We start from the raw sequence: 25,089 nt of genomic DNA on the forward strand, positions 1-25,089 counted from the left end.
CATAATGAATAAAGATACAATTCATATAAAAACATTAATTTATTCAGTTTTAAACCCATACCGTCTCAAATAACATTTTATTAGGGGTAAAAGTGTAGTGTAAATTAAAACAAAAATTCTTTACAAATTACCATCAAACTGCATAGGTTAACTCTTTTTTTGTGATACAAGTCTTACGGTAATTGATGGAACATCCAAGGTAATCTGAATGACACAACCGTATCTCTGGACAAAGCAGAGTTGAATGGACATTTGGCAAAATTGTAGATGATTCCATGGATCTCTATCTAGGAGAACAGCTACTCCTGAGGAAATCATTTGCTGGGAATTTCACCTCTCTTGTATCACCACACAGTTTATTCCATCCCTCTTGCATTGCCACAAAGAGGACTGCCACTCACAAACTAGTTTACTAAAACACACGCAGTTCAACATTTAGTCTATTTCTACTGCATTATCTTTTACACTGTATTGCAACTGTTTATTATGTTTAACTTAATGGTACTTTGTAAAGAAACATGTTTATATATACTGGATTTCTTTTTAAAAATTTTAATTTGAGTTGATATGGGTTTAAAATGTAAAAACATGTTTTTATATCAATTTTTACTTTATTCGTTATGAAGTTAAACGTCAGTTCATCGATTTTCCTTAATGCAAACGGTGATTGTTGAACAAAAAAAACACACTATAATTTTAATTTTACCTGTGCAGTTAATTTGCAATGTGATAATTGGAGGGCTAGTTGAATTTGAGAAGGGCCAGTATGATTTTTTTTCAACTGGCCCTGCTGTCGACCTTGGTTTTCATGTTAATTTTCAACCCTGATACATACATACATACATATATATATATATGGATGCCTCAATAGCTCAGAGCGCATCATGGTTAGTCTTGCAATTTGCGGGCGATTCGGTGCCACAGGTTCGAGTCCCAGCAACGGCATGGGACAATTTGTGAGGCCAGAAAGGATGTAATTATTCCCTGCGCCAGTGTGTTAATATCAATGTATGTAACAGTCAACCTCGACATATATACAATATATAGATATTCATACATCAATACATCAATACATACATACATACATACATACATACACAAATTCCAACAAACTAATCCCAATAGCATGCTAATAATTAAGGGAAGGTACCAAGTTTAATTCAAAATGTCCCATGTATACACTACAATAAATGGCACGCATATTTTATTTTAGTGGTGTGAAACATAATTTATGTTATGCTATTATTAACTGAATAAATAATTTAAAAATATATATATTTTAAGACAATGTTTAAGAGTAGGACAACATGGCTAATTAATTTGTAGTGGGTGATTGAATCTATAGTCCTATTCCATCAATCTACTAATGGTATACAGTTACAAAATTAGTTCCGGCGAAAATGTCCAAAGGTGCCGAGTTGTAACAGTTAAATAGTTGGTACGGGATTCCCTGCCCAGCACAACCCAGAGAGATAACAGTCAAACCTCTGTTGAGCAGCCATTGGTCCTAAATGGCCACCTTATTATTGTACTCCCAAATCATCTAATATAGAACAAATTGACCTGTATGATGCAGCCACTTGTCTTAAAAGGCCACAATTTTTACTTGGGTGGCCGACTAATACAGGTTTGACTATACATAATTCTAGGTCTAAATTATGGCTGTGATACTTGGTATAGGCAAGGGTGGGAAAGAAAGTTTGTTTTATTTAACAACATCACTAGAGCACATTGATTTATTAATTATCGGCTATTGGATGTCAAACATTTGGTCATTATGACACATAGTCAGAGGAAATCTGCTACATTTTTCCATTAGTAGCAAGTGATATCCATAGACAGGACAGTACATACCATGACCTTTGGTATACCAGTTGTGTGGCACTGACTGGGATGTCAAAAAGCCCAGTGAAAAAAATGCGTGCGTATAAATTTTGCGTCGTTCGCGTCCAACCTTATGTTGCGAAATTAATACACACGCACTATTTTCGAGTTTGAAGTGTGCTTAAAGTGATGTCTCGATTTTCTAGTAAACCATAAAGGAAAACACAAACAAAATACAGTCGGTTTACAATTCCACCGCACTTTTGTATAGCCAACACATGTTCTGTAATTTTCGCGTCATATTTCCCAAGTAACAGAGGTCAACCGCGTTTATTATTGGTCAGTTCCACAATCTCATCGGGGGTTTTCAGTTCCTTCAATTTTTTAAGATACTTTGTTTTCCATGCCTATACCGTACTTCATTCAGTTTCTTTTTTAATTTTAACACAGATGTGAAATGTTAGCTGCTTTCGTATTTCCGTTTTTTTGCGGCATATCTTACGATCTTTGCTCGTTGTTCATTACTAAAAATATCATATTCTGAATGCTTCCGTTTTCAGGTACTAGTATCATCCATAAATTTCACAATTTCACTGTTGGCTGATTCCATTGCAAGTGCTTCGTCTGTTGTTCCCGCCTTATTCGGATCCGGTAGCATGTGGCCTTCCAATTTTAGGATCACTGTTCATTTTCTGCAGATAGCGATACATGTTGCAACAACAAATTTCCAAGCGCATTTGATAAACATTTTGTATTTATTTAATGTATATCAGTACTCTCGTTTCAGAAATGAAACTCAAAATCATGCAAAAAATAACATGTTTATTGAACAAGCTAACATACACTGCGACTAATTTGTTTTGTTTTGAAATATTTTATTGAGAATAAAATTCACAAAAAGATTCACTCAACAGGCACAGCCTATACACGAGCTCTCCTTGATGGCGACTAATCGTTAATTGTTTTATGTAACTTCAATCGATGGCGACTAATCGTTTATTGTTTTATGTACCAAAGGGTGTTAACAGTTAACAACTGAAGCGACTAATCGTTTATTGTGTTATCTACCAAAGGGTGTTAACAGTTAACAACTGAAGCTGTGAGTTGTGATTCTAATACAGGTGAGGTGGGTAGGGCCTAATCCCCTCTATAGACTCTGTACCAGGCACAATTGCTTGATGTAGGATAACAGAATATTGATTTACAGACAGTAACTTTATAACAATTACAGTGAGCTGTCTTTATTCACTTTTTTTGTTGAGCTGTCAACGGTCGTTTGCGAAATTTACACGTCGCGAACATGCGCTAAGGTATACATTCGCGAAAAAAACATGTTGCAATATTAATACGGTTTACAGTATGTAGATATAGATATAGATAGATAGATATATAGATACATATACATATACATATATATATATACATATATACATATATATAAACGGGTAAAATAAATAGCATTTGGCATCCATATTGGTAAATGACAACATCTTGAAACAAAATCATATCCATATCACTGCTAGCTGAATAACATTATAAAGGCTTACATCTTAACATAGTATTAACACCAATTGCTGATGAATATTTTTTGTAGAAGTCGAGAAAATCAAATAAAATTGTTGATTTGTGCACTTAAGCCACTCTACCCCACTGTTATAAAGTAGGCCATCACGTATTTTTGCTGCCATAATTCAACTTTACATCAGAGCTACGAATGTTCCAGAGGCATCCCCCTAGCAGTGTGAATGACAAACCAACTGTGTCGTGGGTGTTGTGCTCAACCATTTTCTAGGCCTCAGTGTGTGGCCTCAGTGTGTGAAAAATAGAACAAAATGTAAAATGTAAAATTTAATGTAAAAACTTAACAATTGAGCTACATGACAAAGTACATGTAGTTAATTAAAAAGTTTTTTTGTTGTTGTTGCATATATTCACATTTACCTCCATTTCTCACACACTATAACAGTTTGGTTTAAGTTGTGGGTTTTTTAAAAATTTATTAAATAAAATCTTCCATTTTATTTTTGTTTCGAACACAATTTTTAAACTTCATTTTTTTAAAAACATATTTTAAGAAACTAAAGTAAATATGAATTTTACATAAATATTTTTTTTCTTTTATAAAATTAATTATAAAATGCATTGAGGTAACATCAGCAGATACTTTGATGAACGCCAACTCACTGGTGATACACATTAATTAATATCATTTGATATATGATACCAGTAAATATACACCTGGAAAAACGTTAGGCATCCTCTCAGCTAATGGATTATAATATTACGATATAAGTAATCATTAGTGTATTGTCAATGATGATTATGACAAGAATGGTGTTCTGTAGAAGAATGTTACCATTCATGTGGACGTTGACAACCAAACTCACTGTGGCAGGCGAGTGCACCATGACTCGCATGCTTTTTTCAAAATGCAGTATGTTCACGCATCACATTTGGGTATTTAACGTGGCTATCTTACACTGTTCAATCATTCACTGTGAACATGATGTGAAAGGATATCTGAAGCGCAAAGATAACAGATAATTGGAATGCATTTGACAGAACTTTGAGGAACCGCTGGAAAACAGCAGAAATGCCCCCTACAGACAGATCCCCATCAGAGAATACGTTTGGCATGGTGTTTAGCATGACCGTCTTGGAATCTGGGGACATGGCAGAGAATCTATTGGTTGGATGAAAGCAGGTTCCTGACAGGGATGGTTGACTGAGAGTCTGGAGGCACAGAAATATGGCCTATAATACACCCAGAAACATCAGACAAACTGTCCCTTACGGGGCAGGTTCAGTAATGGTCTGGGGACATCTCACATGACTAAGCTGAACTTGAACACCATACAAGGCAATCTCACAGGTGATCAGTACATTCTCAGTCCAGATTCATCAGCTCGAGATTCTCCTCTGAACATCAAAAATGCTTCCGCTTCATTTCAGATGTCGACATTCTCAGGCATCCAGTGAGCGCAGGCGTTGCTCGTACCCAAATGTTGATGGATAATGGATTTCACTTAGCCATAACTAAGTCCCAGAATATCTACAATATGTCACACTGTCACTCTTCGATCCTCCATCACAATTCATTTCACAGTCTTTAATGTTTTCCTGGGTTTTTGATGTCCAAGGCCTGCCAGACCTGGGATCACTGTCGACAGATTGACTATGGAATATGAAAGTCCTGGTTATAGTGATGTAACAATACATTGACCTATCGATATGTTGCGATAGTCAGTGCCTCGATAGCAATGTGTAGATAGTTACATCAACTACTGATAACTATCGCAATTGTTTGCTCAACTATCGATAGTTATGATAGTATGCATTGTGAAATATGGCCTACAACCAACACGTTTTTACTACCTAGTGATATTATTACAAATTACTAAGTACAAATACATGCATATATATGTATACGAATACAAACATACATATACGAACATACGCACACACATGCATGCACACTCACACAAACACACAGACAGACACGCATACAGACCGACATACATACTGGAAGACCGATAAATAGTTTTGCGAAATATCTATTCATATTACTGTAATCAAGTGATTAAAGAATTCACAATACTATTGCAGTGCTATTACTATTGCAATACATGTACTATCAGAATAGTATTTTAACTATCGCAATATTATTGCAATTATAGTAAAACTGACCGCAGTAGTCACCCCTAGTCCTGGTACACATTGAGCATTCGATCATGAATCTCTGAACGCATGATTTTTTTTCTAATGTTAAAAAATTTAATGACAGCACAATGCTTCATTTTGATGTTTTCAGTCGACTAGGCTGTAAAGCAGTAAAAATAGGAAACCTAAAAGTTACAGGTTTTACCAGTCGTGACCATGTGCAGCATTCTCTACAATGCCAAGGGACTATTTCATATTGACTGTATGCCTCATATGTCCATGTTAAAGGTCAATATTACACTGATTTGCTTAGGCATTTGCATTAGTCAATCCGTCAAAAATGGTGAAGAAAGCTGTCAACCATCTCTCTGCCAATACTTGAAAATGTACGAGTTCACACAGCATGGGTTGTAAAGGGGCTCAACTGGATTTGAGTTGTCCACCACCCTACCCCGGCTATGTTTCCCCAAGACTATCCGGGTTTGGACAGTCTGATCCATATCTCACCCCCGGAGACATGGTATGATGTTAAAAGGGGCACATCTTGTAAGTCTTAATCATACTGGCAGAGGACATAAGTTACTCTAAATACATACCTGCATTGATTAAAGAATTGATATAATGAGGTTCATCAATTACAGGAGAGTAAACAAACAAACTAACAGCAAAAGTTATTTATTTGTATTGACACCAACAGAGTCACAGTAAACCATTGCCAAATATGATTTTAACTTCAAACCGATCTGCTACAATTTCACTCACTATAATTAGCATCTTGAAATGAAATAATAAATGCACATATTTTGTGATTTCAAAGACAAGCATAAAAAAAAGCTCAATATCTAAACATATTTGCTGATCACTGCAGTAAACAAATGCTATCCTTTTCATAATAGTAAATTGTAACGTTTCATGAAAAAGCTAAAATCTAAGAAATACTATTTTAAGTGAAAAACACCAAGGAAATGATGAATTATAGTTATCATATTTTGTGATAACCTAAAACTTAATAATGAGTGTCTATCTTCAACATAATAATTATTTTACACAGTGTAACATACATTTCAGATCTGCAGTCTTTATATTTGGCCACTAATTAAACTAATGAAAATAGTAGGAAAACATCTTTTGAGGTTTCAGATTATGCTGGTAGATAAACTGAACACAAGCATACAATAATTTTGGGTCACATTTAAACATTAATCGCCTACTTTCTTCTGGACAAAGTTCAATTTTGTCAACCTCTTTCTGTGGAATTTTGAACATTTGCTTTGATTTTCCCAGCTGTACTGGATCATTAATTATACATAAAATAGACTCCAGGCTAATCCAAATGACATCTAGACATGGTGGCCATTGGAACATCTGTTTACTTTGTTTTATAAATGAAATTTCCTCTGACAAGTTGCTAGCATCCTTCTCTGTAGCCCAATGGTAAAGCGTCTGCTTGATGTGTGGTTGGTTTGGGATCGAACCCAGTCGGTGGGCCCATTGGGCTATTTCTCTTTTCAGCCAGTGCCCCGTGACTGGTATATCAAAAGCCATCGTATGTGCTATCTTGTCTGTGGGATGGTGCACAAAAAAGTTCCCTTGCTACTAATGGAAAAATGTAGCGGGTTTTCTCTCTAAGACTATATGTCAAAGTTACCTTTTTTTTTATATATCAAATAGCTGATGATTAATAAATTAATGTGCTCTAGTGGTGTTGTTAAACAAAACAAACTTTAATGCATCCTTCTCAACTTGCAATACCTTACCATTTATTTCCATACATGAAAGCTATGAAAAGATTGGGCCTCAAGTCTCGTATATCGGTATATCCTCTAAGACCATACCAGATTCGATTGCTTTTGGCTCTTGTAGAGCTTCGGCATTCTGTTCTTGTGAAAAAGAGATTTTTGGATGTGTTGTCAGTTCACAAAGACATTCTTGTCGCCAGTCATTTTAATCTGAACCAGAGATACAAGTGTCACAAAAACAGGTGATGTTGAGTACCAATACTTTTGAATCCCCTTTTCCAATGACTGAATGAATATGCATGGTTCTCTTTACAGGTTATATTTTCAGCAATTTTATTTCATCTGAAATTTTGTCACATATTTCTGAAGAAACAAAGAAACATTTCACAGACACTATATTTGAATTGTTTGTCCAGAGAAAAAAAATACTTTGCCATCTGTATGGTGGCTTTTCCATCTCCAACAGCTTCACCAGCTAACCATTTAACCTAACAACCCAGACCGTCACAAGGCCCCTTTCCATGCCCCGCTTCGGAATAATTCCAGCGGGCATGGATACTAAATAGGCTGTGGTGGTTAGCTACACATTTTTTAATAATCTTGTTTCGGTACTGACTGAATCTCAGTTTGAAATGGAAACTGAAAAATTAAATATAAAATGTATGTTACCAAAGGTTTTATAATGAGTTAATAGATCCATGAAATTAATTATATGGTTAAGAACCACGCAGATATTGAGGGAGGAAACCCGCTGTTGCCACTTCATGGGCTACTCTTTTCAATTAGCAGCAAGGGATCTTTTATATGCACTATTCCACAGACATGATAGTACATACCACAGCCTTTGTTACACCAGTTGTGGAGCACTGGCTGGAACGAGAAATAGGCCAGTGGGGCCACCGATGGGGATTGATCCTAAACTGACCGTGCATCAAGCGAGCGCTTTACCACTGGGCTACGTCACACCCTTAGTTATAGGAAACCGATGTAGTATATTTTAAACTAACGAAAAATTGCTTTAACTTAAAAAGAATTACACCTAACATTTGTAACTCGATTGTAGATGTAATAAAATATGATAACCTAAACATTCAAGAGGTTCAACTTAAGGTAAGAACATAAATTAAACAATACAAACTGGTGTCTGATAATCGAAATGTTCGTTACCAACTGTAACATACATTTCAATTATTTTAGTCCATTGTGGCGGAAAAGTAATAAAAACTAGCAAAACACGTAGCACCTAATTGATTACATAAAATATCAAATTATATTTTTAAAGCAGTAACAGTTTTATTATCAGTAATTGTTCTAAATAACATACCAAAAAAGTTTGTTTTGTTTAACGACACCTCTGGAGCACATTGATTAATTAAACATCAGCTAAATTGGATGTCAAACATTTGGTAATTCTGACAAATAGTCTGGAGAAGAAACTCACTACATTTTTCCATAAATTAGTAGCAAGGAATCTTTTATATGCATCATCCCATAGACAGGATAGCACATACCACGGCCTTTGATGTATCAGTGATGGTGCACTGGCTGGAGTAAAAAATAGTCCCAATGGGCCCACCAACAGGGATCGATCCCAGACCGAGGTGCATCAAGCGAGTGCTTTACCACTGGGCTATGTCTCGCCCCTAAATAACATACTAACTGACAGGTTGACTTTTACATTGTGTGTATGTATTCTCATCCACGTGTTTCAGTCTCTGAGATCACACGTTATGAAATGGAACCCCCTTATAAATCACTCTGCAGTAATAATAATCAAGCATTCTTCATGTATTCTCATCCACGTGTTTCAGTTATGAAATGGAACCCCCTTATAAAGCACTCCGCAGTAATAATAATCAAGCATTCTTCAAGTATTCTCATCCACGTGTTTCAGTCTCTGAGACCACACGTTATGAAATGGAACCCCCTTATAAAGCACTCCGCAGTAATAATAATCAAGCATTCTTCAAGTATTCTCATCCACGTGTTTCAGTCTCTGAGATCACACGTTATGAAATGGAACCCCCTTATAAAGCACTCCGCAGTAATAATAATCAAGCATTCTTCATGTATTCTCATCCACGTGTTTCAGTCTCTGAGATCACACGTTATGAAATGGAACCCCCTTATAAATCACTCTGCAGTAATAATAATCAAGCATTCTTCATGTATTCTCATCCACGTGTTTCAGTTATGAAATGGAACCCCCTTATAAAGCACTCCGCAGTAATAATAATCAAGCATTCTTCAAGTATTCTCATCCACGTGTTTCAGTCTCTGAGACCACACGTTATGAAATGGAACCCCCTTATAAAGCACTCCGCAGTAATAATAATCAAGCATTCTTCATGTATTCTCATCCACGTGTTTCAGTCTCTGAGACCACACGTTATGAAATGGAACCCCCTTATAAAGCACTCCGCAGTAATAATAATCAAGCATTCTTCATGTATTCTCATCCACGTGTTTCAGTCTCTGAGACCACACGTTATGAAATGGAACCCCCTTATAAAGCACTCCGCAGTAATAATAATCAATCATTCTTCAAGTATTCTCATCCACGTGTTTCAGTCTCTGAGATCACACGTTATGAAATGGAACCCCCTTATAAATCACTCCGCAGTAATAATAATCAAGCATTCTTCATGTATTCTCATCCACGTGTTTCAGTCTCTGAGATCACACGTTATGAAATGGAACCCCCTTATAAATCACTCCGCAGTAATAATAATCAAGCATTCTTCATGTATTCTCATCCACGTGTTTCAGTTATGAAATGGAACCCCCTTATAAAGCACTCCGCAGTAATAATAATCAAGCATTCTTCAAGTATTCTCATCCACGTGTTTCAGTCTCTGAGATCACACGTTATGAAATGGAACCCCCTTATAAAGCACTCCGCAGTAATAATAATCAAGCATTCTTCAAGTATTCTCATCCACGTGTTTCAGTCTCTGAGATCACACATTATGAAATGGAACCCCCTTATAAAGCACTCCGCAGTAATAATAATCAAGCATTCTTCAAGTATTCTCATCCACGTGTTTCAGTCTCTGAGATCACACGTTATGAAATGGAACCCCCTTATAAATCACTCCGCAATAATAATCAAGCATTCTTCATGTATTCTCATCCACGTGTTTCAGTCTCTGAGATCACACGTTATGAAATGGAACCCCCTTATAAAGCACTCCGCAGTAATAATAATCAAGCATTCTTCATATTTCTTGACAAATGTACATTTCATATAACGTAAATTGCCACAATGAACATGTCATAAACACACAAATCAATATCTATAAACATACTATTTTTAAAGGCATATTTGTTATGCAGTATTTAAGTGGAATATACAACCAACTTATGGAATCATAAGATATACAATGTAACTTCGGGTGACGATAATTATGGTATAAACAGCGGTGACATACATTTCAAGAATTTGTATTCACTTCCCACACTAAATAATTGCATAATCATCATATTAAATTTAATATAACTTTTCTGTGGGCTGGGCTTACCCACCTACCCTTCCTCCTTGCCTCTGGGAACTAAACAATTTCACAGGTAATTTATATATTTCTTTAGACTTCCCCATCTAAAATTGCGTCAAATTAAACTTTTATTAGAAGTAGACTAGGCCTAGGGTTATCTGCTTTTTAGGGACGCAGTCAAAATTATTAATGGTGGCGTATTATTATTAATTATTTTGGCCTTTAATTTCAAAATTTTTAAATTGTTATATTAGTCAGGTTTTTCGTGCCCCGAGTCAGACCACCGACCTTATTGGAGGCCCGGACTCGGGGTAGACGTGTTTGAAACCATAGAGGTATATGAGCACGTTAAAAACATATCTAAGTCTTAAGTCTAAGCATAATCATCAGCATAATAGTGAACTTGATGTTTTTCTGTTTTTCCTTATCAAAGTGATTTTGCAATAGAAATACATAATTTCAAATACACAACAGTATCATAACTCACTCAGAAAATGCGATATTAACAAATATAAAACGAGTAACGTACATTTCACATTTACCTGAGACAACATCTTTTGGCCCTGGGATACTAATTCAGTTCCCTCATTTGATTACAATTTAATAAAATGTCAACAGAATTTTAACAAACTTTGCGATAATAACAAATATTTGAATCCAGTAGTGTTTTTCCATATACCTCAATATGTGAAAAATTGGTAGAGATATGGTTTTCTTTAATGTGGCATCAGCCATCTTGGAAAATGGCCTCCATGTGAAAATAATAAATTTGGTAATTCTGACACTCCGTAAAAATGGGCATTGTGCAGCACTTGATCCATGAGTGTGATAGGTGGAGTCAAGAATTTACTCAGGTGACCATTTAGGTCCATGGGCCTCTTGGTTTTAAATACAAAGAAATAAATATTTATGAGTGCCATTATGAGCAACACCAAATAAGTTTTATGTTCTTGTTTTAGTCAACCCAGTTAATGGCAATTAAGTTAGCTGGGTCCACTGTATAGTCCGAAGGTTCAGTAGTTTGAAAATTCAGTAGTCCAGTCTAAAGGTTCATTGATCCAAAACACTGTACTCCATGAACAAAGGCTAATGTTTTACTACATCTAATATGTGTATGGTATAAAGACAACACTGCCTCAGGGATCATGGGCATATACTGTCACAAAAGCAGTTCTACGAATGTATGACTTATGAATCATGTGTCTGACTCAAAAACAAAACAAAGAATTGTACAGAATATACATATACTTTCATGAAAACGAATGCTTCCATTCTGGACAGAACTCTGATGAAGTCAGAGGTTGTGCCCAGGATAGGTGTGGTTGAACAGTTTTTTTATGGAAGCACACAAAAATGACCCATACACATACTCTAGATGCTTATAATATTATTAAACTATACTTTTCGATCTTCTTATGAACGACTTATATAATAAACAGACCAAGCAACATACATTCAGTAAATTAATTATGAAAGTATTTACCAGTTTATTGTTTGTTACCAGTATGATAGGTTACCTAGTGCAGAAGTCTCATTTGTGGAGTAAAAACACACTGAAAAAGTGGCGCACACTCGAAAATAGGGTAGCTCGCTTCAGTCTTACTTTGATAGGCAGTGTATGTTGGAAGATTATTGGACAGCAGTTACCTGTCCACTTAACTGTTGGATTTCAGTTAATTTAACTAATATACAACTGGCCTATCCAGGTGTTGCATCTATTATACTACTGACCTATCCAGGTGTGCCTTATGTTTTCAAATATCCACTCTTAAAAATGGCATTCTTTTTGTTATATTTATATAATTAGAGATTAATAGCATCACCAAGTGTTTAAATGGTGACCACTGTAGAATGTTCTTGGATAAACAGAAAATACTACATGAATGATCATTACATAACTTTTAGCTTGTGGCTGGGTTGCTTCAGACTACCGTAGGAGCTAACATTGGCATTAACTGGGGAGGGAAGAAGGAAGGAAGGACACATTTTATTTTCGGTTATATGGCATTAACATATGGTTAAGGACCACACAGATATGAGAGAGGAAACCTGCTATCGCCACTTCATGGGCTACTTTTTTTTTATTAGCAGCAAGGGATCTTTTATATGTACCATCCCACAGATAGGATAGTACATACACAGCCTTTGTTAAACCAGTTGTGGAGCACTGGCTGGAGCGAGAAATAGCCCAATGGGTCCACCGACGGGATCCTAGATCGATCGCACATCAGGCGAGCGCTGTACCACTGAGCTATGTCTCTCACAACTGGGGAGGGGGATGGGGGACTATGCTCTTCTCAAGCATACCTCTGTCTTTTTCCTACCACATTAATTATGTTTGTCTGTCGCCCTATTAACATGGGGCCGGGTCGTAGCTCAGTGGTACAGCACTCACCTGATGCATGATCGATCCCTGTCAGTGGGCTATTTTTCATTCCAGCCAGTGCTCCACAACTGGTGTAAAAAAGGCCATGGTATGTAATATCCTGTCTGTGGGATGGTGCATATAAAAAATGCCTTGCTGCTAATTGAAAAGAGTAGTCCATGAAGTGGCGACAGCGGATTTCCTGTCTCAATATATGTGTTGTCCTTAACCATATTTCCAAAGCCATATAACCGTAAATAAAATGTGCATAGTTAAATAAAACATTTCCTTCCTTCCCTATTAACAGTCTCAAAAACAATGTGGTTGACCCTCCATGACATTGTGGTCCCCCACCAATATAAAATCCCGGCTATGCCATTGAGAATGAACATGAGGTGAATACAACTTTGAACAAAATAATGGGTATCTAACTGACACAAGGGCTGGAGGCATGAGTAGAAATCTTTGTCTTACATAACTTATCTTTAAAATACAAGATTAAGAGAAATTAAAACGTATTTTGAACCAAGTTATATACAGCATTCACGTTTTACGTAATACACGTAATACACACTGTTGACTTGTCATCTAACAATAGAAATTAGTGTGTTTAGCCTTAATCTCAGTGGTTGGTTTGGATTGATATTTAATAAGCCAATCAGATGTCTTTAAATTGTTATCCAACATGTATCATATCATTTTGTGATAACATATATTTGTTGCATAAAACTTTTTACACAGAGGTATGTTTAGTTATTACTGTAAATAATTCACATTTGTTTAGTGCACTTGACACTGTTCTTTTGCCATTCTTCATGGTTATACATATAGTTAGGTCTATAAACCTTTGAAATGCTGAACCTTCAGACTATATAGCTGTAACCATTTCACTTCTTTTTTGTAGTTAATTGACTTTTTTTTGTTTTTAACAATTTAATTTAATACATGTATTTGTTTTATCATCATGATCACTTGTTTTAGACTTTCAAAACCAGAACACTATTATTTTTCCTAATATTTAGAATCAGGAATTTTGCAACACCCTATAGAGTATTCTATGTACATTTGTTTTTTGTTTTTTAGGCACTGAACATCAGAGAATAGTGGACTTGGTGAAGAAAAATGATATTGTTTTTGATATATTTGCTGGAGTTGGCCCATTTACCATACCTGCTGCCAAAAAGGGTGCAATAGTGTTTGCCAATGACTTGAATCCTGACTCTTTTGCAGCTATGAAGGAAAATGTTACTCTAAATAAAGTTAAAACACTTCCACAACTGTACAACACCGATGGCCGGGATTTTATCAAAACTGTGCTTAAAGATCAATTCTTAGACTTTCTAAGAGAGTTACAACAGCAAGAGATGGGAGAAAGATTGCCACCAAAGATTCACATTGTGATGAATCTGCCAGGACTTGCTCTCGAGTTTCTTGACACCTTCCGATCTCTGTGTGTGAACTTTCCACTAGACATCAGCAGAGATCTATCTCTTGTGAAACACTACCCAACCATACATTGTTACTGCTTTAGCAAGAGTCCCACTCCTGAGGAGGAAGTTCAAGAAAGAGCACACGGTATTCTGGGCACACAGCTTCCTAGTGGACACCAGATACGATATGTGCGTAATGTGGCTCCCAATAAAGAGATGATGTGCATCTCCTTTACTCTGACACCTGAAATTATATTTGAAGAATCCTTTGAACCCATTAATGGTAAGAATTTTATTTATCTATCACTTAGATTCATGTAATAATAAAAACATTTTTTACTCTACTATTGGAGAGAACACCATGTGAGTTTTGGAATCACAAGGCGATCTTCAACATATGTGTGATACTGATTTAAAGACATCTGATATGTGTGTAAGTACCCTCATTTCCTTTTTTTTTTTTGCTGCCATGGTACTTGGTTTTCTTCAACATGCCATTTCTTTTATATATGTTATAATAACACAAACAGACAAATTAATCAAAATACAGTTTTTTGTCATATATTTATTTATGAGGTGTACACACACGCACACACACACACACCCTTTTGTGACGAATACTGAAGTACAACCCACATATAATATATAGGCCTATATACAGGGCTCACACAACCGGACCTGACCTGACTTTGCCGTGCCTGTCACCGTAAGGCGAAATCTGTGTCGCCTTTTTGAAAATAACCATCACTTGCAATGTACACAATCACGGATGAATGGTGAAGAACTTGAGGAACACCTATTCATAAATAATAATTAAGTGTGAATGGCCTGAGCGTTTGAAGAGACACTGGCACCACAAAATCATGCGACAGGCTCATAGATAGACGGTCAAGCTAATAGTTGAAGTAATTAACTAGTTTTACGTAGACTTTGTCATAATGAATAAATGCAACATAAAAAACCAGATGTTGAAATTATAAAATAGCAGTGGCCTGTCCTACATACCCAACGGCCAGTTAAACAGGATCCTGAAGTCACTAAAGTGTCCGTGTTTAGCGGCCACAGTAAATTCTTGAAACATTTTTTGTTTGTAAACACTAATACTAAGGTGCATCAAATAAGCAATGCTCACACCTTCACAGATACTAGTACCCATTCAGTTTGACAACTCCACAGTGTATTCATTAACAAACTAATGGTGGACCACATTTAATCGCCTCTGGGTAATCTAAGCTTGACCATGGTAGATTAATCTACTAGAACAATACACTGCATGGAGTAGGTATTAAATGAAATGAGAAGACAAACTTGTAAGAGAATGAATTCTAAACGGTTAAATTAGTGCTTTATAATTACATTTCATTATTTCTAAAGAAGGCGACATGTGGAAAGGCCATTTAAAAAAAACCCCAAAACTATAGAGCACAAATCCATCAATTAGTAGTACAGACTAAAATAAACTAAAATACAGATTGTAAAAGTTGCACCTGTATTAAGTTAACTTCTTATTTTTTGGATTAAAAATTCAAGTCTCCCTGTTGTTAAAAACTTCGCCCTCTCTTAAAGTTTGAGAGAGAAGTGACTTCGCTCTATGATTTTGACATTGCGTGAGGTATGTATATATACTGCTCGACTTTTGTTATAGATTGCAGTTTAACAATGTTTTATCCATGGAAAGTACATAAAAAAGATTGTAGTTCATAAAATAAACAACTCACCTGTATTTTACCAAATTATCTACGGTAATGATGTTTGGCTGTCAGCACAAAGCATGAATTGCATATGCAATCTGTGACCATGCATTTGAAAGTTAGCAAAGTTATTCAAGGCACGGTAAACAATTTGAGCAGATTTTATCATCATTTTAATATTGAATATAACCGTATGCCTCCACACAATCAAAGACGATGTTTAACAACAATGACATGAACAGATGTGTTGGATTGCTTGAAAATGGGGCACCTCAAGCTCATGTGGCAGCTCAACTTAACGTATCCCAAAGCATGATATTCAGGTTAAGACTGGCAGAGTAAACCAACATCATGGTGTAGGTCGATCAAAGGTAACAATGCCACATGATGATCGCCACGTTGTTATAGAAGCGTATCGTCGACCTACTTTGAATGCAACTTATTTGCAAAACCACCTCCAGAATGTAGCTGGACTTCGTGTTTCCACACAAACTATCCGTAGACATGGTTCAACGTGCCATTTCCGAACGACCACTGCAACCTCGGACTCTGAATGAGCTGCAGCAGGTGCTTCAGGAGGAATGGGGTCGTATTCCACATCAACGCATTAGCCACCTGATCGGTAGTATGCACAGAAGGTGTCAAAGTGTTGTTGAGTCTCGTGGACATCATATACGGTACTGACATGTCCAAATTAACCCATTGAAATGGAAAGAAATGTTTTATTTAACGACGCACTCAACACATTTTATTTACGGTTATATGGCGTCAGACATATGGTTAAGGACCACACAGATTTTGAGAGGAAACCCGCTGTCGCCACTACATGGGCTACTCTTCCAATTAGCAGCAAGGGATCTTTTATTTGCGCTTCCCACAGGCAGGATAGCACAAACCATGGCCTTTATTGAACCAGTTATGGATCACTGGTCGGTGTAAGTGGTTATCACCTACCCATTGAGCCTTGCGGAGCACTCACTCAGGGTTTGGAGTCGGTATCTGGACCATTGAAATGGACGCAGTGTGGTGTTTTAAACAATGAACATGTCTGTTTCATATTGGCACATTATTTGTTTTCATAATTTCTGCATTCTTAAGTATTCGTCACAAAAGGGTGGGTGGGTGTATATATATATACAGTCACACTTTGTTACAATGACTGTCGTTACTATGACATTTACACCATCTGAGCACAAATTGTTGGAACAAATGTACATCAATGTTGACAGCAAATTAAGAACAAACATGCATCGGACATCTGAAAACACCTCTTTACAATGACATTACATAATTACAGATGCCATAGAACGTTGGCAGTACACACAGCTACTTGGCATTCTTGATCTCATCGCAAGCCGACTGTGTCTCATGATGTATGAGTTATTGATGTGTTGGTTAAATCTGTAGACATTTAAAAATAAGCCTTTAGTCATGTAATTAAAGGAATAATCAAGTCTTGTATTGTTTTAATATATAGCTTCTATTATGGTGATATTATAGGCATAACCAGATACTTAGTAATTGCAATGTTACAGTGAGAACAGTTGGGACAAATTGATATGTTCAATAAACTGCAGTGATAAAGTATAAATATTCATTATTAAAAGACAGAAAATGTGAATGATTATAAAAACTGATTCCACAGTCTTTACCAAAACACCAGCCATTGGTTGTGGCTTGCTGATTTAATACAACAAGTAGATTGATGCACCCCTAAGACAGTGGTTGGCTTAATACTTATTATTTTAGATGGTGCTTCAGATAACTTTAATTACTTGTATATATTTAGTGGACTGGACACCCTCAAAACATAGCAGTTAGTTTCAAAATGACTGTTGCAGATGATGTATATTAAGTGAACAGTTCTTTGTTTTGACAGTTATTTTGGTAGCCATCTTGGATTCAATCAGTGATAAAAAAGAAAGAATTTTAGAAAGTGAATGCAAGAACTTAATTCTTTGCCCTAAAAGAGCCTCTATATTAGAAGTAAAAGTTATTGTTTGTAGTAAAATAGAATGTACGATATGGTGACTTCTTATATAAAGACAATTTCAGTATAACGACAGAGTGACTCAGGACGAACATGGTCCTTGTAACAAAGTGTGACTGTATATATATAACGGTTGGCCCCAAAAAACAATAATTCTACTGAATTTGGAATTGGTGTGGGGTCTTTAATTTTTAAATTTCAAAGGATAGGCAGGTCAGTTAACTGGTCTGCTTTCTTGTCATCCAAGAAATCTGGCAAAGGGACCAGAAATGGGGGTCTAGCCAGATTGGAGAAAGAAAGTAGAGGGGTGAATTAGCTAAATTTACTAAATGCCTTCTCTTTTTTTTCTTTCCTTTTTTCATTAATATGCTAGGGTGTTGTTAAACATTCATTCATTCATTTTTTTTTTTTGTTATAAAAAAATTTATATATCAATAAATACATGTATACGTGCCAAAGCATATGTATTTCAAATTCATCTGGGTTAGCTTTTTTTTTTTGTTATTTACTTTTACAATATATGCAAAATGAATGTACCACAGCCATTGGAAGATGCCAACAGCTGGGGTCAGGTAGGATGGATTGACAGTTAAAATCGAAAACTTAATTTAAAATGTACTGGAATGCTTCCAAGAGTGTCTGTAAATCAAAAGCTAAACAAAAGAGTATATCCCCAGGCTTTTTATGGGGTTTGTGACCTGTTATAATTTTCATGATTGTTTATATAATAATACTGTATATGCACCATATCACGTCCAAAATCTTCTGTGATTGCCTGTCATGACAGTCTTTTTGAGCTGCATTTTTAAGTCATATTTGGGAATGAAATGTTATGCAGAAAAATTTGATAAATAATGCATAATAATATATATATTTAGCCATTTTGTTTAAAGAATTGTGCATGTTGTTCAACCAGCACTTTCAGGGATATTGTATCATGTAATGAGAATAAATCATCCTCGTTAACTTTACAGCCACACACTGTTCTCCAATACCCTTTGATTATACTCACATAATCTACTTCACACCAAAAGTATTATTATCTAATGTGCAGAAACGGGGAATTGATTCCAAATTTCAACTTTAAGTGGATTTTTAAATGTTTTATCGTTGCAGAACCAGAGGTGAAGAAAAGCAGACTGAACTGACATTGTTGCAAGTGGAAGAAATAGTGTGCTTTGATTGTCTCCACACTGAACAATGGTTCAAAATTATGTATTTGTGGGTTCTTTCATTTTTATACTTGTCTTGCCTTCATGCAGTCAAAAGGCGACATATAGGCATTACTTTTTCAGTGGCAATGGCAATGGCAGTTGTTTGCTCAGCATTGAGTGTTCATATTTGACTTCATTTAAACTAAATCCTATACCAGTGCAACAAGGTTTATAGCCACATCTCAGGCATCTTTTAAAATATCTTAAATTAAATTATAAAATTTTAATCATGAATTTTACATCACAATTTTTTTTAATTTTTTTACAGTTTATTAAAAATGTTTTAAATTTAACATATATTATGCAAAGTTCTGTTTATAGTAGGCAAGACATTTAATTCTACAGAATTCTTGTTACTAATGTGGCTACAACAACTAATTAGTTACTGCTGGTGGATGTCTGTACTACAAGTAAAAGTGATGTACAAGCAATAAGTTGCAAAGCTGTGAACATACTTGGTCTGCAAAAATTTTCACTTAGGATGCATTTGGTATGTTCTGATGTCAGAAAACTTTAAAATTTAACACCCCCAAAATGTCTTTTAAAATGCATAACAATGTGTTGTTACCCTTCCAAACCAAAATATATTGACTGCTATCAAAGTGGTATATTCCAGTGAGAAATGACATATTTTAGCTTTCTCTGATGTCATAATGAATATGTGGGTTGACCGGTTTAATAGTTTAAAACAAGATTACTGAGTAATATGTGTAACAGGGGTGCAGAAATGGAAACTATTTAACTAGCCTGTCGGATCCGAAACAAACACAAATTTACTAGTCCGCCAGAATTTCTACTATTCTGCCAGCCTATAGAAAATATACTTTTGTTAGCAATATTTTAATATATATATATATATATATATATATATATATATATATATATATATATATATATATATATATTTAATGAAAAAAACATTAAGACCACTTCGTAAGTTATCAACATCCCATGGCAAACGAACGAAATCAGACCCCAAACCTTGACTGACAAATCAATACATGTTGAAATATTCTGATCCAGACTACATTATACACATTTCTTTCATATAGATTTACAAAATTCAAGTGACATCCAGCAAGTATTTAATAGAAGAATCTATTCAAAACACACCGGCAACAGACTTTGAACATAAACAAATATTTTTTAGGAACTGTTGACAGGCCCTGTTTCCTGGGAATTAGGCTAGTCTAAATCGGAACCATTTTTGTTGGCAAAAACGAAACTGATTTGGCTATAACAGTACCTCAGTGTAATGGCAATAATTTCAGTGGATTGGTGAAATTGATTGCATTCCACTGACTTCTAGCTACCTGTTACTAGACATAAAAATAAAACGAAATAATAAATGATTATTATAGCTGTTGTTTTATTGAAGATATCGTACACAACTTGTAATGATACCGTTTTTGCCATACATGGGTGGGGGGTTTTTTGGGGGTGGGGGGTGGGGGGGTAGTTCCATTTTAGCCATATAGCCATAGATTGTGATGCTGTTTCAGCCACTGCTGGGTTCCGTTTGGTCCAATTGGTTCCATTTTCGTTTGGGGCCATTATGGCATGGTTCCGTTTTCGCTATAACTCGTTTCTGGAATGTTCTGCTTCTGCAGTTCGGAACTCTGCATGAAGTCATCAATGCGGTGCATGTATGACAGCCTTCTGAACCATTTGTTTGAATGGTTTGGAATTCTTGCATGGCTGATGTGGAGACACATTCAATGAAAGATTTTTTTTATTTTATTAAAAACTAAATAAATAAATAAAATTATTTGGCGAGTACTTTCTGCACCACTGTAATAAAACATTAAACTCTATATTGCATTTCCTGTGAAGTTTGTCTCTCATGAAATAATTTAAATCTTGTTTAATGTCCTATAAGGGCGGGACGTTGCAGTCAGTTTGGGATCGATCCTGTTGGTGGGCTCATTAGGCTATTTCCCATTCCAGCCATTGCAGCACGACTGCTATATAAAAGGCTGTAATATGTGCTAACCTGTCTGGGATGTTCCCTTGCTACTAATGGAAAAATGCAGTGGGTTTCCTCTCTAAGACTATATGTGATGTCAAGATTACTAAATGTTTGACATCCAATAGCCAATGACAAAACAAACTATAACTTTTAATATCCTATAAATGGGTCATATTTGCTTTTATTAACTCGGAGGGCACTCATAATAGGAAATATATTCTTCCTATTTTTTTCAGTGAGAAAAAATCTCAAATATGAAACATACCATGTTATTGGCAAATTTAGCATCTATTAACCAGTGAGTGTTACTGAATATGACAACAGACATCATGATTTGGCAGGGATGCAAAACAATATCACAGTCTTCACTAGGAAAGGCATGTAATCACTCTTGCTCTCCTCCACACTTGCCTGGTCCAGGAATGTTTTAAGAGAGCTGTAAATTGACTGCCTTGCAATGAAATGTCAAATACATTTAATTTTAAACTTCGTGTGATTACTCGCCCAGTACCATTTCAGGAGAGTGATCTTCAGCTCACCTTGATTTTGCTCAGAGCGAAGACTAATATCATGTTTAAAGTCTGTATCTATTTTAAAATGTTTTCAGCATATAAAATATTTTTTTATGATTAAAATTACAATTTACTTAAATTTTTTTGCTTAGGATATGAAAATCTCTTGTAGTGTCTTATTTGTGATTTTTGTCTAAAATAATTTTGCACATACAAAGGTCATTTTAAATGTTATGTATCCTTATAATGCTTTATATTTTAAATGTGTTAAAGTAAAATAGTGTTTTAAAAAAGGGGAAAGCAGGAAATGTGTAAAACATATACAACTTTTATATATTATATAAAAAAAATTCAGTAATAAATGAAAAACATTTGTTCTTGAAAATTGTCTATAAAATTGAATACAATAAAAATTTACAGCAATAATTGGAATAGTGTGTAAAGTATCTACTTTGTTTCTATATATCGGGTGATAAACACATGAACAATGTATGAACGGCTTTGCACTAATGGGCTATGTTATTCATAGTGTGTAAATCGATTCTGTGAAAGTAAAAATGTATCATGTCCCTGTTTTGGATGCATCCAGTGGGAGATTCGGAGGATATGCCCAAGACATATGTGCTTGAACCTTCAGTGGATGTGAGCATGTGTCAAATGGTTGATTGATTGATTGATTGTTTGTCACATTCATTTCTTGAATAAATACCAATAGACAGAGACAGACAAATAGGCATGTATGAATTAATGATATTATTGCACTGGTTGATCCCAGGTTTTATGTGCTCTTATTAAATATTTTCCAAGGTTACTGTGGTTAGAAAACACCAGGATGTCTGTATTGGTAAACTTTTATTAACGTCTTTCTTGATAAAATCTGATCTTCTATCTCATTGTTATTGCAGATTCTCTTTTCTTTTTTTCTCCTTGTTTTTTTTTTTTATTAAACAAATCTCAAAATATATCTCATATTTTCCTAATTGTGCACAAGCCATTAATGAATGCTACATTCTCATCATTGGATCACAAGAGTCTGAGAATCTATTACATAGTGTTTGTGGGTGCAACTTGGCTAGATACAAGTTCAAGGACATCCGCATTAGCGAACATGGATGTGTATACATGTGGTATGTGGTGACATTCCGAGCTCTTCGGGTGAGAAAAATGCCTTCTTCCCACATTGGCTTAAGAACTTAGTATCTCTTCCAGAATAATATGTTAGTACACCATTTGGTCTTATTGGTGGTCCACCCTATGCTCTAAGGCATTGAGGTCCTGAGGGCCTGAAGTGGGTAGGACCTAAGGCAGGGTTCGTAGCGGTCTTTAAAGTCCTTGAAAGTCTTTTAATTTGAATTTTTTTTATTTTTAGGTCTTTGAAAGTCTTTGAATTGTAATAAAAAATCTTTAAAAGTCTTTAAATTCTCAAAAATAATAGCCAAAGCAATAATGATATCTTTTACAGCTGCATGCATTTGATACTTTCCCATTACAAGGTTTAATCTGTCATGATGCATGTAAAAAAGCTCATTTTTTTTTGCCATGGACAGCAATATAAATGAACTGATTTGGTATTTTTATCACAGTCTATTGTCTTTGACTGCTGTGTAAAAATCTTTGAAAATGGCAAGTAAAAGTCTTTGAAAGTCTTTAAATTTGTTTGGTCTTTAAGGCTATGAACCCTGTAAGTGTGGTGAGGATGAGAGTGGGGACTAAGCCAGTATTTAAAATCTTCTCTTTCATAAATGTCAAGCCATGACTCGTGGAGAATAAATTTGCGAATTTGGTCATTGTGACTTTCCTCCCTTCGAGAGGGAAAGGCCCAAAAGGGAAAATATTATGCCAATGAAAAACAAATCCTTTTGTCTACTTCCAGAAGTACTATAACCGAAGTGTTTTTAAATATAGAAATCATTAAATAAATAGCTTATGAAAATTGTGAATTTGATTACTGTTGGGTACTGGGTTTGTGGCTAGAGAGGGGTGAAGTTTACTCGAGTTGTATAGAAAAATTGCAACTACAACTACAACCATTTCTAACTAAATTTGGTGGAAAGCTTCCTTGGCCCACTGAGAAACAAAATCATGAATTTGGTCATTCTGACCTCATCCCCCCTGGAAAATAGGTCTTGTGCATTCCACAAAGTGGGATCAACAATTTAATCAGGTGGGCCTCTTTTTTAAATTGAACCCCTTATTGGGAGGGGGCAAAACCTCACTTGCATCCATTCCTGCTTCGGTTCCTGCTTCAGCCATTTTAGATAATGAACAATATATTAAATCTGTTGAGGTTTAGGTTTGTTTTTATTCATACGTAAACAGTTACTGAATAGAAGATATTAAAGGTATACTTAGAGGAATTTGTGAATTCTAAAGTTAATCAATAGTAACTACAATGTTAGAAATAAACATCATGTTAAATTATAAATTTGCCTATGAGGCACATGCGAAGATGTAAGTTCTTTTCGGTTCTGTGTGTGATTATTTTACTACAAGCTTTTATCAGAGCTGTTCATGCATGCCTGTCTAGGGTACAATCTCTGATTTTGCTAGTTATGCTGAACAAGAAATACATGCTGAGTGGTGTTTTGCAACTTCCTCCCCAGCTCAGCAAATTGTCTTTTTAAAATATTTTTCTGGGGGAGCATTTCCTGAACCCCTAGAAATATCACCCTCCACAGTCTAGATCCAATGACCTGAACCCCTAGAAACATCGCCCTACCCAGTCTAGATCCCTTGACCTGAACCCCAAGTGACATTGCCTTCCCCAGTCTAGATCCCCTGACGTGAACCCATAGAAACATCGTCCTCCACAGTCTAGATCCCCTGACCTGAACCCCAAGAAACATAGCCCTCCACAGTGTAGATCCCCTGACCTGAACCCCTAAAAACATCGCCCTCCACAGTGTAGATCGCCTGACCTGAATCCATAGAAACATCACCCTCCCAAGTCTAGATCCCCTGACGTGAACTCATAGAAACCTCGCCCTCCACAGTCTAGATCCCCTGACCTGAACCCCTAGAAACATCACCCTCCACAGTCTAGATCCCCTGACCTGAACCCATAGAAACATCACCCTCCACAGTCTCGATCCCCTGACCTGAACCCATAGAAACATCGCCCTCCACAGTCTAGATCCCCTGACCTGAACCCCTAGAAACATCGCCCTCCACAGTCTAGATCCCCTGACCTGAACCCCTAGA

At 35.8% G+C, this 25,089-nt stretch overlaps 1 protein-coding gene across 1 annotated transcript in view; it reads left to right on the forward strand.

The window, feature by feature from the left end:
• The window catches only part of LOC121370648 (tRNA (guanine(37)-N1)-methyltransferase-like), a 46,024-nt gene extending 25,255 nt beyond the window's left edge, over positions 1 to 20,769 (forward strand). The window contains exons 3-4 of the mRNA XM_041496026.1: positions 14,166 to 14,795; positions 19,310 to 20,769. Of these exons, the coding sequence (XP_041351960.1) occupies positions 14,166 to 14,795; positions 19,310 to 19,341 (662 nt within the window). The 3' untranslated portion in view covers positions 19,342 to 20,769. The remainder of the gene's footprint in view (positions 1 to 14,165; positions 14,796 to 19,309) is intronic.
• Positions 20,770 to 25,089: the final 4,320 nt, after the last annotated feature.

Source organism: Gigantopelta aegis, chromosome 4 (genome assembly GCF_016097555.1).
Source record: "Gigantopelta aegis isolate Gae_Host chromosome 4, Gae_host_genome, whole genome shotgun sequence".
In the NCBI taxonomy this organism is placed as follows: Eukaryota; Metazoa; Mollusca; class Gastropoda; order Neomphalida; family Peltospiridae; genus Gigantopelta; species Gigantopelta aegis.